At 46.5% G+C, this 15,236-nt stretch overlaps 1 protein-coding gene across 2 annotated transcripts in view; it reads right to left on the bottom strand.

The window, feature by feature from the left end:
* The window catches only part of lhpp (phospholysine phosphohistidine inorganic pyrophosphate phosphatase), a 180,035-nt gene that overhangs the window by 123,622 nt on the left and 41,177 nt on the right, over positions 1-15,236 (bottom strand). For both annotated transcript variants that reach the window (XM_070875013.1, XM_070875015.1), the window contains exons 3-4: positions 13,370-13,523; positions 715-778 (exon numbers count right to left, since the gene is read on the bottom strand). In XM_070875013.1, coding sequence (XP_070731114.1) covers positions 715-778; positions 13,370-13,523 — 218 coding nt within the window. The remainder of the gene's footprint in view (positions 1-714; positions 779-13,369; positions 13,524-15,236) is intronic.

Raw genomic sequence — 15,236 nt, 5'->3', positions numbered from 1 at the left:
CCTACAGTTAAATAGCTTGGCAAACCTCACACATGAACAAAGGCACTGGAGGGCATCTTTGAAATTATACCTCGAAAGTTTCAACACACTGGAGACAGACAATTTGTAAGAAGCCCAACAAGAAAAAAATGTACATTTCACAAACTATACAAACACATTGAACACGTAATTAACACATACATTAAGAGCATTCTTACTTCAACTACAGAAATAAGCCTCAAATTTTAAAAAGAGCTTTTAAAGTTTTGCAATAGCATTACCAGAAACTAATAGCTATTGGCCAATCAGAAACTGGTATTTTTTTTGCGATCGTGCTCACATAACACAAAGAATCAAGATCTCAGAGTAAGCTATGGGTCACCAACTCCGTTTGGAGGTATTCCTGCAGGTTTCATCACATGACCTCCTGCCTCCAACCACCCCTCCAGCCTAAATACTGAACGTTTTAGAAGATTTGAGTAGATCTTTTTCTGGTCATTTGCAGGTACTGTCCATTCTTCATCTTTTGTAGGTACATTTTCTAATTTTGGAGTTGTACAGTTTTCAAAATGTTACATATATGTCTGCTTCCACTTGGCTAACTTGTTACATTTTAATCTATAAATATTAGAACACTAATCAAAAAATGTAATATTTGAGATGTAATAATATATTAGCCAATGCAGTAATATTCTCAGAATAGAAAGGAAGATTTAGTATAATAATTCCTAGTACCTCTAAGGCCTTCATGTAAACACCAACATCAAGTTTCATCCCATCTGTTTCCTTATAATATCGCCTGGAGTATGGAAACAAGAAGAAATGTAGAGATAAGTATATTCAAATATACATAGAAGGCCCCTTTGCAAGACAGTCTTTTGAGGCATACAGAAAGTGTGGCTATAGCATCCGGCGTGTTAGAGGGGACAACTTGCGTAATTTCCCCATTAGTGAAGAAACTGAATAATAAGTTGCAGACACAATGGATATAATCAGATAGCAAGCATTATAGTGAGGGTCTGAGGGACCAACACACTTCAATCTTACGGTCCTCATTAATCAGGGGATTTTTTTTTGACAGCAGAAAAGAATTCTTTGATGGTTTTAGTTCCAGCTGAGACACAATGGGCCAAATGGCCTCCTCCTGTATGTTAGTACGTGCACATTAAAAAAAACTGGAAGTGATTAAACATTTCATTGCCAATATGAAGAGCATAAACACATTGTTCTGCAAAGTCTTTCAAAATAATCCTGCAATAGAGATAAAAACGTTAGGAAAATCTGTAGATTAATGAAGAGGGGATAAAATATTAAATGATCTATTGCAAGCGAAAATAAACTTCTAAAAAAATAATTCATATTGTCCTCTCACTTAAATGTAATTCACCTTCACTCAAGCAGATAATGTCAGCTGAGTGACAGAATTATTGAGCAAATCATTTTTTCAGAACTATTTCTGCTCCATGCCAGATGGACTGCATTAAGATCTCCGACAGCAGATGAGAAATGCGCAACATGGTCGGACATGGTTTTATGGTTTATCTTTCTGCCATTTTCAATTATACACCAAAGCCTCTCTCTCAAATGACCACTTGACCTCTGCTTGAGCAGCCATTAACCTTCCATAGGCTAGCGTAAGCAGCTTAATTTTCTGACACTGGCATGACCGGGGAAATTACACTGCCAATTCCATATCCCATCTAAAATAGATGCTGAATGTAAATCAATACATTTACAGCAGTCTCCTTGAGTAATACTGTCATGCTGGCATAACTTTTTAACTTCTCATTTTCTGACTCAAGTATAGATCTGCCTTGCCAATTTTGTCTTCATTCTGGAGTCACATTGTATTTTTTATCAATCTAGATGAATGCCGTATCCATGTGTGCGCAAACATTATTTCTCTACTGACTGGTTTTAAAGAAAATGATTATGTTTGTGCCTATGATAATGGAATTTTGAATTGCGCATTTTTTTATGAAAACTTATTTTTGTGGGCAACTGCCCACCCCTGCTTGTAATTTTTCGCCCTTTTTATTTCCTCTTCCTCCTGGCTTGACAACTTGCAGCTGACTGGGTCGGCACAGATCTTGTTTGCAGGTTGCTGCTGATGCTCTCTAACTGGCCACTAGGAGGCGCCAGGGTGCACACAGGTATGACACTTCCCTTCCCATTACATCCTTCACTCAGTGCCATCCTGCTTGTAAGCCACAGATCAATAACCGAGCAAACTACATCCATCCTTGCCCTACGGAACTGAGTATTGGTGCATTAATGCTCCGACCCTTTCTGCACATCATTTTATGTATTTGAATGCATCACTGAAGTCCTTGTGCACCACACAGAAAGACTTGCATTTATATAGCGCCTTTCACGACCACTGGACGCCTCAAAGCACTTTACAGCCAATTTTTGGAGTGTAGTCACTGTTGCAATGTAAGAAAGTTATATTCGTTTTGCCATTTTCTAATATGATATATTGACAGGATTTGTAGTTTAATTTGGGATGCAACAAAATGATTGTTCTTTCCCTCTTCTACTTATTGGTCTCTGTGATCTTCCCACTTTCATACTGCCTTCTTCTTGGGAAGAGCAATGTTTGAACAATGGTGGTACTTCCCCTCACCAAAACTAGAGCTTTCTCCCAACTTGTGTGTGTGTTCACAATCTCAGGCAGTTTCCATAGGTTCCTTCACAATTTTCCCAATCAGAAATTCACCACCATAGGCAGAACATGCAAGGGTTTACTGCACCGCAGCATTAACAATGACCTCATAACAGACCACGCATCTCAGTCCATCCCAATTAATTCAAACTAAAACTAATGACTGAATTTACTTGCATGACCTTGAATTATAGAGTTTTAAAAAACGTGGATCATTCACAACACAATGTTTTGTTTAAATGAAGCAGTTTTGAAATCAAAATAATACATGTTCAAAATTTTAGTCACTTTTAGATTTTACTTTGAAGAGGTTATGAAGATCAGAACATGGATCTATCTCTGCCCTGCAGAGTTTCATCTCACCAATGTGGTGTGGGAACAGATGATTGATACAAGGGAACTGCAGAATGTAGAATGCCAGAGACACAGACACTGTTCTACACAAGGGCTTTCATCCCAGAACAAAGAAAAATTATTGGGCCGAAATTGCGAGCTCTCTGGGTGGGTACGATGTGCGCATGCACCGAAGAGGCCTCCCAAATGCCGGTTTGTGCGCCGACAACCAACTTTTGCAATCTGTCAAAATTTCTTGTCAGATTGCACGCATTCCGGCAGCAAGGACATCTGCGCAGCAGAGATTTGGTTATTTGCCCAATTCCTGCCCAGCGAATGTCCTTCAGACTCTTACTCCTGGTAAACGCAGGCGTATTGCCTACTTTTACCAGTGTAAGAGTTTTAAAACATTAAAAGAATTACATTTAATCAATAATTTTTATATTAAAAACATTGCCCATTAATGTAAGTTTATTTTAACCCAATTAAAACACGTAAAAAATAAAATTCAAAAAATATATATTTTTCTAAAACATTTAATTACATTCAATTTCAATTAATTTTATGTGAAGTGTTTTTCTATTTATTGTGTTGTGTTTCTTGCTTTTGGGGCTGTTCTCATTGATACAGTTGCAACGTTGAGTATCCGGAGTTCCGGAATGTTCCAGAATCCGGATCGATCGGTGGCAGGGTCGTCCGTAATCCATAAAATGTTCTGGAATCCGGACCCGTTGACGCTGCCGACCTCAGGTTTCACCTCACCGGCCGCCCTTACCGCTCATCTCGCTCCACGCCACCGCTGCCCTTACCTCGGGGCCTCTTCACCGGCCCACCCGAACACCTCCTCTTCCACGGGGCCGGCCGGCCTGAACACCTCCTCGGCAGGAACCCCCGCCCCCCGCTTCCAGTTTCTGACGTTCCAAAATGCGGGAATACCCAAATCTGGGCTTGGGTGTTTCCAGATTCGTGACGCCAGAAAGACGATCGAAAGTCCGGTAAAGCCCGGACTCCGGAACGACCTCGGTCCCGAGGTTTCCAGATTGTCGACGCTGCACTGTAGTAATGAGCGCTCATACAAACGTAGCTCCCATTTTTATCAATGAGAATACTAGATGTTCATTGGTGGTCCAGGCCCACGTGATCCTAGGATACAAACATGTTCCCGTATGCTGGACTGCGAAACTAGGCCTCCGACCACAATCCTACGTTCCTCCGGGACCACTAGGTATTTTCGTTAAAAAAATTCCAGTCGGAGGCATCCGCCTGAAGAAAGCCTCCAACCACAATTTTCCTCCCTATTATTTTTACCGCAACAGATGAGTAGAGCCCCCGCCCCTCTGATTATTAGATCACTCTGGTGTGTTTTCCCATGGTCATCTGACTCACAGATCAAATAGCTTAGATTTCCTCAGACTAATTACTTGGTACTGATGAGCAACTATAACCAAGGATCTCGAAGACCTGAAATAATTGCAGGTGCAATGAATATAAGTTTCTGCAGAGTTCATATTCCCAAAGAGACACATGCCGACTTGCACAACTGGGGCCAGGCAGATATTGTGAAGCTCTGGTTGGTGTGTTGTGAATGGGAGGGGTGGTTTATGTGAAGTGCTCTTCTATGTATTGCTCTCAGAGCTCTGGCAGCTCAGGGCATGGTTCAATATGGTTCCTGCTCGTTCTCCTCCTCCACTTCTTGCTGGCCAGGTGGTGGTAAGGGCTGGACCCATTATCAAAAAGTTATGCAGAATGCAGCACATGACCAACAAATACCAGGGCTTAAAGGGTTAAATGATGATCGGTTGCATACATTTGACTGGTATTCCCTTGAGTTTAGAAGCTTGAGGGGCGATCTAATCGAGGTTTTAAAAAGATTAAGGGATTTGATAAGGTAGATACAGAGAAACTATTGCCTCTGGTGCGGGGATCCAGAACAAGGGAGCAGAACCTTCAAATTAGAGCTCGGTCATTTAGGAGTGAAATCAGAAAACACATTTCATCCAAAGGGCAGTGGAAATCTGGAATTCGCTCCCCCAAAAGGCTGTTGATATTGTGCCCATTTTGAAATTTTCAAGATTGAGATTAAAGCTTTTTGTTAGGTAAGGGTATTGAGGGGTTTAAAACAAAGGTAGGTAAACTCCTGTTCCTATGGGCCCAAGTTTCGGCTGGAATTGCTCCTATTTTTTTTTGAAGCAACTAGTTTAGTTTGGAGTATATTAGAAATCGCAATTCTTGGCATTTAGTTTGCTCCAGTTCTATTGAGTTAGTTTAGTTTTGTTATAGTCCAGTTTTTTTTTTCCAAAGGGGGGCGTTACCAGCCACTTATGCCTGTTTTGCAAGTTTAGGCAGCGAAAAGTTACTCCAAACTAACTTAGAACGGAGTAAGTGTCCACTTTTGTACGCTCAGAAAAACCTTGCGTACACTTTAGAATTAGGCGCAAGTAGCCAGAGATGGGGGGGGGGGGGGAGGGGCGCGGTGGTGAAGGGAAGTTAGAGGGAAGTTAGGAGATTTTCCAAAGCATTAAACACTTCACTTTTACCAATAAAGAGCCATCATCAATAAATAAATGATAAATAAATCAATAAATAAAAAATTTAATTTTCCTACCTCTCCATCGAAACAGGCACCAAGCTGCGATCTTTCGGCTGTTTGGCCAGGGGATAGGGGCAGCCTGAAAATCACCAGGAGGGAGGGCGACATCCACTGAGCCCGGCCGCAGCAAACCGAGCTGCGATCTTTCACCCGTTCGGCCAGGGGATAGGGGCGGCCTGAAAATATGTGTGTGCCATTGCGCATGTGCGCATGCTCCAACGCGCATGCGCAATGCTGCCGGCAGTGCTTTCTCAGAACGCCGTTTGCTCCACCCCCAGCAGCTCCTGCTGTGCCGCGCCGAGCTGGAAACGGGCCTACAGATATCGGAGAATCGCGAGGTAAGTTTTAGACACTTGTTGTGTTCTAAAAAATAGGCGGGCCTCTAGGAGGTGCGCCGTTCTGCCAGATATCCGAAACTTGGGCCCTATATTTCTAAATCTGGAAACACAGTCTTGGGAGTACTCCTCCCGAACTTTCTACTAGCTACTTTCAGCGCAGGAAGTGAAAGTGTTGCTTGTGCACGCTGACAGTCTGCTTGATCACATTTCTGGTGGCATCATGGCTCTTGTTGTAGGCCATCTCTGTGGCTGCTCCCATGAGCCATGTCTGGAGGAGGATATCTTATGTCACCCAGTAGCCAGCTGCTGACTCAACCACCTGGTTGAAATAAAGGCAGCAAAAAGCACTGGTGCAGGATGAATGATTCGAATCCCACATTACAACAGTGACTACACTCCAAAAGTATTTCATTGGCTGTAAAGCGCTTTGAGACGTCCAGTGGTTGTAAAATGCACTATAGAAATGCAAGTCTTTCTTTCTTTTTCACGACTGCTGCCAGGAAACCGGGCACGGCACAGACCTGCATGATGCGCTGCCTTTGGTCCCAAACAAGCTGGACCATTGAGGGAGTAGAATCTATTTCTATTGAGAATGATGCCTGGATAGTGATGGGGAGCATGCAGGGCACTGCAGGGTCAATCCATGACCTGTTGCACCCTGGGGAAGTCTGCAATGCGGGAAAAGCCCGATGCACTTGTACTGCTTTGCTCTATCCATTGGGAAAGTGATGTTGCTATTCCTCCTGGTGCAAACAGCCTCGGTGATTTCTCCGATACAGCGATGAACAGCAGACTGGGAGATATCAGCCTGGGAGGTGTCCATTGCATAAACGTAAGGACCACAAGGACCTCGACAGCCATAGGCAGTGCTGGCCATGCCATTGTTTGAGGCTCCAGTGGTGGGTGCAGCCCGTGGCATAGCTCAGTGACAGCCTCTTTGGTGAAGTGAAGGAGCCTGACACATTGCTCCTTGGTGAAGGTGTTTTTGGAGAAGTGCTCCCTGACGATCCTTAGAAGGAGGGAATGGCCTTGTTACAAAAAAATGGGATGGGAGTTGCTGCATTTATAATAGATTTATAACGGAATCCTCCTCAATCACCTTATCCCTGTGGCTGAAGAACTTCTCCCAGAGTCGCAATGCGGATTCCGTCCACTAAGGCGCACAATGGACATGATCTTCACTGCGTGTCAAATTCAAGAGAAATGCAGGGAGCAGCATCAATCTCTGTACGTGACCTTCTTTGACCTCACAAAGGCTTTCGACACTGTCAACCATGAGGGATTATGGAGTGTCCTCCTCAAATTCGGCTGCCCTCAAATGTTAGTCACCATCGTCCGCCTGCTCCACGATGACATGCAAGCCATGATCCTGACCAACGGATCCACCACAGACCCAATACACATACGGACCGGGGTCAAGCAAGGCTGTGTCATCACACCAACGCTCTTCTCGATCTTCCTTGCTGCAATGCTCCATCTCACCCTCAATAAGCTACCTGCTGGAGTGGAGCTAATCTACAGAATAAACGGGAAATTTTTCACCCTCCGTCACCTCCAGTTCAGATCCAAGGTCGTCTCATCCTGTGTCATTGAATTACAGTATGCAGACGATGCTTGCGTCTGCGCACACTCGGAGGTTGAACTCCAAGCCATCATTAACACCTTCACCGAAGCATATGAGAGCATGGGCCTTACACTAAACATCCGTAAGACAAAGGTTCTCTACCAACCTGCCCCCGCCACCCAGCACTGCCCCCCCGGTTATCAAAATCCACGACACGGCCTTGGACAATGTGGACCATTTTCCATACCTCGGGAGCCTACTATCAACAAGGGCAGATATCGATGACGAAGTCCAACACTGCCTTCAGTGTGCCAGTGCAGTCTTTCGTCGCCGGAGGAAGAGAGTGTTTGAAGACAAGGATCTCAAATCTGGCACCAAGCTCATGGTCTACAGAGCAGTAGTGAGACCCGCATCCTATATGCTTCAGGAGACATGGACTATGTACAGCAGGAACCTCAAAGCACTGGAGAAGTACCACCAACATTGCCTCCGCAAGATCCTGTAAATCCATTGGGAGGACAGATGCACCAACATCAGTGTTCTCGCTCAGGCCAACATCCCCAGCATCGAAGCATTGACCACACTCGATCAGCTCCGATGGATGGACCACATTGTCCGCATGCCCGATACTAGACTCCCAAAACCTAGCACTACTCAGAGCTCCAGCAAGCGAATCACAGGTGGGCAGAGGAAACGCTTCAAGGACACCCTCAAAGCCTCCTTGAAGAAGTGCAACATCCCCACCGACACCTGGGAATCCCTGGCCCAAGACTGGAGGAAAAGCATTCGGCAAGGTGACGAACACCTCGACTCTCTTCGCCGGGAGCAAGCGGAAGCCAAGTGCAAACAGCGGAAGGAACGCACGACAACCCAAGCACCCCACCCACCCGTCCCTTCAACCACCGTCTGCCCCACCTGCGACAGAGACTGTAGGTCCCGCATTGGACTCATCAGTCACCTGAGAACTCATTAGTGTGGAAGCAAGTCCTCCTCGACTCCGAGGGACTGCCCAAGAAGGAGAAATAGATGTCAGGAAAAAGGAGAAAGAAAAGGAGGAAAAATCCAGGAAGCGAGGAGTGAGTGATTGACCATGTAAAGGTAAGGGAGGGGTGAAAATTTGGGCAGAGTTTTGTGACTGAAAAACAAACAAAAAAGCCTACGGCTGTGCAAAACTTGGTTTGAGCGTCCTTGCAGATCCAGGTTCTGGCCACTGGGTGACTCTGCACTAGTTTGAGTTCTAAAACTTCTCTGACAGACATGACAATGGTAAGTTTTTAATCCTTTTCAAATGTTAATCTTAACGTGTTAGAAAAAAGTTATTCATTTTGTTTACTTTCTGCCCAACAGGTAACCACTGAGCAGAAGTTCAATCTCCTCAGGCAATAATGATTTCAGTCTGCTGGCCAAGCTGAGCCAACTGGTATCTCTCCACTCCGCTCCCCTCCCCTCGCCGACAGCTTCCAACTCTGGACCAGGCCAGAAGCAAACCCTGTTCAGCCAATTCTCCAGTTAAGTCGTGCTCACATTCATTCATAGAAACATAGAAAATAGGTGCAGGGGTAGGCCATTCGGTCCTTCGAGTCTGCACCACCATTCAATAAGATCATGGCTGATCATTCACCTCAGTACCCCTTTCCTGCTTTCTCTCCATACCCCTTGATCCCTTTAGCCATAAGGGCCATATCTAACTCCCTCTTGAATACATCCAATGAATTGGCATCAACAACTCTCTGCGGTAGAGAATTACACAGGTTAACAACTCTCTGAGTGAAGAAGTTTCTCCTCATCTAAGTCCTAAATGTCTTACCACTTATCCTTAGACTGTGTCCCCTGGTTCTGGACTTCCCCAACATTGGGAACATTCTTCTTGCATCTAACCTGTCTAGTCCCGTCAGAATTTTATATGTTTCTATGAGATTCCCTCTAATCCTTCTAAACTCCAGCGAATACAGGCAGTCGATCCAGTCTCTCCTCATATGTCAGTCCAGCCATCCCGGGAATCAGTCTGGTGAACCTTCGCTGCACTCCCTCAATAGCAAGAATGTCCTTCCTCAGATTAGAAGACCAAAACTGAACACAATATTCCAGGTGAGGCCTCACTAAGGCCCTGTACAACTGCAGTAAGACCTCCCTGCTCCTATATTCAAATCCCCTAGCTATGAAGGCCAACATACCATTTGCCTTCTTCACCGCCTGCTGCACCTGCATGCCAACTTTCAATGACTGATGTACCATGACACCCAGGTCTCGTTGCACCACACCTTTTCCTAATCTGCCGCCATTCAGATAATATTCTGCCTTCGTGTTTTTGCCACCAAAGTGGAAACCTCACATTTATCCACATTATACTGCATTTGCCATGCATTTATCCACTCACCTAACCTGTCCAAATCACCCTGCAGCCTCTTAGCATCCTCCTCACAGCTCACACCGTCCCCCAGCTTAGTGATATCTGCAAACTTGGAGATATTACACTCAATTCCTTCATTTAAATCATTGATACATATTGTAAATAGCTGGGGCCTGTGGCACCCGACTAGTCACTGACCGCCATTCTGAAAAGGACCCGTTTATCCCGACTCTCTGCTTCCTGTCTGCCAGCCAGTTATCTATCCACATCAGTACATTATCCCCAATACCATGTGCTTTAATTTTGCACACCAATCGCTTGTGTGGGCCCTTGTCAAAAGCCTTTTGAAAGTCCAAATACACCACATCCACTGGTTCTCCCTTGTCTACTCTACGAGTTACATCCTCAAAAAATTCTAGAAGATTTGTCAAGCATGATTTCCCTTTCATAAATCCATGCTGACTTGGACCGATCCTGCCACTGCTTTCCAAATGCGCTGCTATTTCATCTTTAATAATTGATTCCAACATTTTCCCCACTACTGATGTCAGGCTAACCGGTCTATAATTGCCCGTTTACTCTCTCCCTCCTTTTTTTAAAAAGTGGTGTTACATTAGCTACCCTCCAGTCCATAGGAACTGATCCAGAGTTGATAGACTGTTGGAAAATGATCACCAATGCATCCACTATTTCTAGGGCCTCTTCCTTAAGTACTCTGGGATGCAGACTATCAGACCTCGGGGATTTATCGGCCTTCAATCCCATCAATTTCCCTAACACAATTACCCGCCTAATAAGGATTTCCTTCAGTTCCTCCTTCTCTCTAGACTCTCGGTCCCCTAGTTATCCCGGAAGGTTATTTGTGTCTTCCTTTGTCAAGACAGAACCAAAGTATTTGTCCAACTAGTCTGCCATTTCTTTGTTCCCCATTATAAATTTACCTGAGTCTGACTGCAAGGGACCTACGTTTGTCTTCACTCTAATCTTTTTCTTTTCACATATCTATGGAAGCTTTTGCAGTCAGTTTTTATGTTCCCAGCAAGCTTCCTCATATACTCTATTTCCCCCCTCCTAATTAAACCCTTTAATCCTCCTCTGCTGAATTATAAATTTCTCCTAGTCCTCAGGTTTGCTGCTTTTTCTGGCCAATTTATATGCCTCTTCCTTGGATTTAACACTATCCTTAATTTCCCTGGTTAGCCACGGTTGAGCCACCTTTCCCATTTTATTTTTACTCCAGACAGGGATGTACAATTGTTGAAGTTCATCCATGTGATCTTTAAATGTTTGCCGTTGCCTATCCACCGTCAACCCTTTAAGTATCATTCGCCAGTCTATTCTAGCCAATTCACGTCTCATACCATCAAAGTTACCTTTCCTTAAGTTCAGGACCCTAGTCTCTGAATTAACTGTGTCACTCTCCATCTTAGTAAAGAATTCTACCATATTATGGTCACTCTTCTCCAAGGGGCCTCGCACAACAATATTGCTAATTAGTCCCTTCTCATTACACATCACCCAGTCTAGGATGGCCAGCCCTCTAGTTGGTTCCTCGACACAGTGGTCTAGAAAACCATCCCTAATACACTCCAGCAAATCCTCCTCCACCGTATTGCTACCTGTTTGGTTAGCCCAATCTATATGTAGATTAAATGATAACTGCTGTACCTTTATTGCACGCATCCCTAATTTCTTGTTTGATGCTGTCCCCAACCTCACTACTACAATTTGGTGGTCTGTACACAACTCCCACTCGTGTTTTCTGCCCTTTGGTGTTCTGCAGCCCCAGCCATACAGATTCCACATCATCCAAGCTAATGTCCTTCCTTACTATTGCATTAATTTCCTCTTTACCAGCAATGCTACCCCACCTACTTTTCCTTTCTGTCTATGCTTCCTGAATGTTGAATACCCCTGGATGTTGAGTTCCTAGCCTTGGTCACCCTGGAGCCATGTCTCCGTGATGCCAATTATATCATATTCATTAATTGCTGCCTGCAGTTAATTCATCCACCTTATTACGAATACTCCTCGCATTGAGGCACAGAGTCTTCAGGCTTATCTTTTTAACACACTTTGCCCCTTTATAATTTTGTTGTAATGTGGCCCTTTTTGATTTTTGCCTTGGGTTTCTCTGCCCTCCACTTTTACTTTTCTTTTTTCTATCGTTTGCTTCTGCCCCCATTCTACTTCCCTCTGTCTCCCTGCATAGATTCCCATCCCCCTGCCATATTAGTTTAACCCCTCCCCAACAGCACTAGCAAACACCCCCCCCCCTAGGACATTGGTTCCGGTCCTGCCCAGGTGCCGACCGTCCACGCCGTGACTTAACGCTTTGTTAATGCAACCACAAGGCAAATGCTGAGCCCACTCGCAGCAAATCTGACCAAATGCACTTTACTCATTCAAATACTAAATTGAAGAACACAAAAGCACCAAATATTAATGCCAACTGGGATCCCCCATATATGCAGGCCTACGATTCCCCCCTTTGAAATCTTTCATCGGTCCTCCTTCCTCAACTTAGTTGCCTTCTTTACTATGGTAGTTTTCTGACCTCACAGGGCTATTCCAATCCTCCCGCTGAGGTATCCACTCTCCCCTCCCCCCACATGGTCCAATTGTCCTCCTGCTTAACCGAAAAATGGCACTTGGTCTTGACTCCCCATATGAACATCACAGGAGATTGACTAGAAAGTTGCAATATGCCACATTTCAAATCGAAAGAAAGACTTGCATTGATTATAGCACCTTTCATGACCACAGGGCATCTCAAAGCACTTTACAAACAATTAAGTACTTTCTAAAGTGTAGTCACTGTTGTAATGTAGGAAACATGGCAGCCAATTTGCACACAGCAAGCTCCCGCAAACAGCAATGTGATAATGATTAGATAATCTGTTTTAGTGATGTTGATTAAGGGATAAATATTGGCCTGGACACCAGAGATAATTCGAAATAGTGCCCTGGGATCTTTTACATCCACCTGAGAGAGCAGATGGGGCCTCGGTTTAACATCACATCCGAAGGATGGCACCTCGACACTGCAGCATTCCCTCAGTACTGTACTGGAGTGTCAGCCTAGATTATTGTGCTCAAGCGTTTGGAGTGGGACTTGAACCACAACCTTCTGACTCAAGAGGTGAGAGTGCTACCCACTGAGCCATGGCTGACACACTGTGGGTGTACATTTCTAGAGCACTGACTGCATTGATATCCCAAGAAGAAAAATCTTAGCTGACAGCAGGTTCGTGCTTATACCAAAAGAGGCAACCAAACACAATAATTACATTAAAATATAAGCTGTACCTATTGAAGTGTTATTATGGGATGTTACAACTTTACAGTCCTGTTCCTTACACAAGGACACAGCCAAAGCCAAACTAAAGAACTTTGTTGGAAGAAACTTTAGTAATTTCTCTGCACAGATCTCGTGAGGGGAGGCCCATTGATTCTTCCTCCACCTACACAATTTAAAACTGAATTATCCACATAGCAAAACCGTTTGCAGATTTTAAGGCATTCGTATCCAACAATAAAAGCCACTTACCCTCGGCCAAGAGATAGCAGGATAGGTTTGTCCAGGCCTATCAGAATCTGAAAAGCCTCATTCAGGTTCTTGTAAGAAAAGTTTTCTGCAGCATCTCCAATCACTACACAGTTGGGATTCGATTGGTCAATCTGGTTAAACTCTGGCAGAAGACCTGTAAATAAATTGAAGGATGGGACCACATTAAGTGCTGCACTCCCTGCTTTACCAATTCATTGTGTCAGGTCAGTTTTCAGATATTAAGGGCCCATTTTCCACACGATAAAAAACGGGCGCCCCTCCGAGCTGGGCGCCCGTTTTTCGCGCCAAAAACGGCGCCGGAAAAAAAACGCGCGATTCTGGAGCGCCCTGCAGCTCCATGTCTGCTTGGTGCGGCGCCCAGGGGGGCGGAGCCTACACTCGCGCCGATTTTGTAAGTGGGAGGGGGCGGGTACCATTTAAATTAGTTTTTTTCCTGCCGGCAACGCTGCGCGTGCGCGTTGGAGCGTTCGCACACGCGCAGTGTGAAGGATACATTGGCACTCGGCCATTTCTGTAGTTCTTTGTAGCTGTTTAATTTTTGAAAATGTTTTAATAAAAGCACATTGCCATCAGCACTGAGGCTTCTTGCAGCAGTGAGAAGGTGCAGGAAGCCGTTTCCCTCCTCCCCCCCCCCCCCCGCGGGAACGAACGGCTCCCCCCCCCCCCCCCCGCGGGAACGAACGGCTCCCCCCCCCCCCCCCCGCGGGAACGAACGGCTTCCTCCGCCCCCCCCCGCGGGAACGAACGGCTTCCTCCCCCTCCCCCCCGCGGGAACGAACGGCTTCCTCCCCCCCCCCCCGCGGGAACGAACGGCTTCCTCCTCCCCCCCCCCCCGCGGGAACGAACGGCTTCCTCCTCCCCCCCGCGGGAACGAACGGCTTCCTCCCCCCCCCCCCGCGGGAACGAACGGCTTCCTCCTCCCCCCCCCCCCCCCGCGGGAACGAACGGCTTCCTCCTCCCCCCCCCCCCGCGGGAACGAACGGCTTCCTCCCCCCCCCCCCCCCGCGGGAACGAACGGCTTCCTCCTCCCCCCCCCCGCGGGAACGAACGGCTTCCTCCTCCCCCCCCCCCGCGGGAACGAACGGCTTCCTCCCCCCCCCCCCCCCCCCCGCGGGAACGAACGGCTTCCTCCCCCCCCCCCCCGCGGGAACGAACGGCTTCCCCCCCCTCCCCCCCGCGGGAACGAACGGCTTCCTCCCCCCCCCCCCCCCCCCGCGGGAACGAACGGCTTCCCCCCCCTCCCCCCCGCGGGAACGAACGGCTTCCTCCCCCCCCCCCCCCCCCGCGGGAACGAACGGCTTCCTCCCCCCCCCCCCCCGCGGGAACGAACGGCTTCCTCCCCCCCCCCCCCCGCGGGAACGAACGGCTTCCTCCCCCCCCCCGCGGGAACGAACGGCTTCCCCCCCCTCCCCCCCGCGGGAACGAACGGCTTCCCCCCCCTCCCCCCCGCGGGAACGAACGGCTTCTCCCCCCCCCCCCCCCGCGGGAACGAACGGCTTCCCCCCCCTCCCCCCCGCGGGAACGAACGGCTTCTCCCCCCCCCCCCCCCGCGGGAACGAACGATGCCTGAAGCACTTTCACACAGGTAGGAAGATGGTTTATTTAATCTTTTCTTTGCTTATAAATTTTTATTCAGGTTGGATTTATTTGTATAATATTTGTAGAAGTATAAATAAGGATTTATTGTAGAATTTAATTACTTCCCCCCCCCCCCTCGTTCCCTACGCCTAATTTGTAACCTGCGCCTGATTTTTTTAATGTGTAGAACAGGTTTTTTCAGTTCTACAAAAATCTTCACTTGCTCCATTCTAAGTTAGTTTGGAGTACGTTTTCACTGTGGAAACTT

Source organism: Pristiophorus japonicus, chromosome 3 (assembly GCF_044704955.1).
Source record: "Pristiophorus japonicus isolate sPriJap1 chromosome 3, sPriJap1.hap1, whole genome shotgun sequence".
NCBI classification, from domain to species: domain Eukaryota; kingdom Metazoa; phylum Chordata; class Chondrichthyes; family Pristiophoridae; genus Pristiophorus; species Pristiophorus japonicus.
The sequence above is the reverse complement of the archived record's forward strand: the minus strand, read 5'-3'. Positions and strand labels throughout refer to the sequence as shown.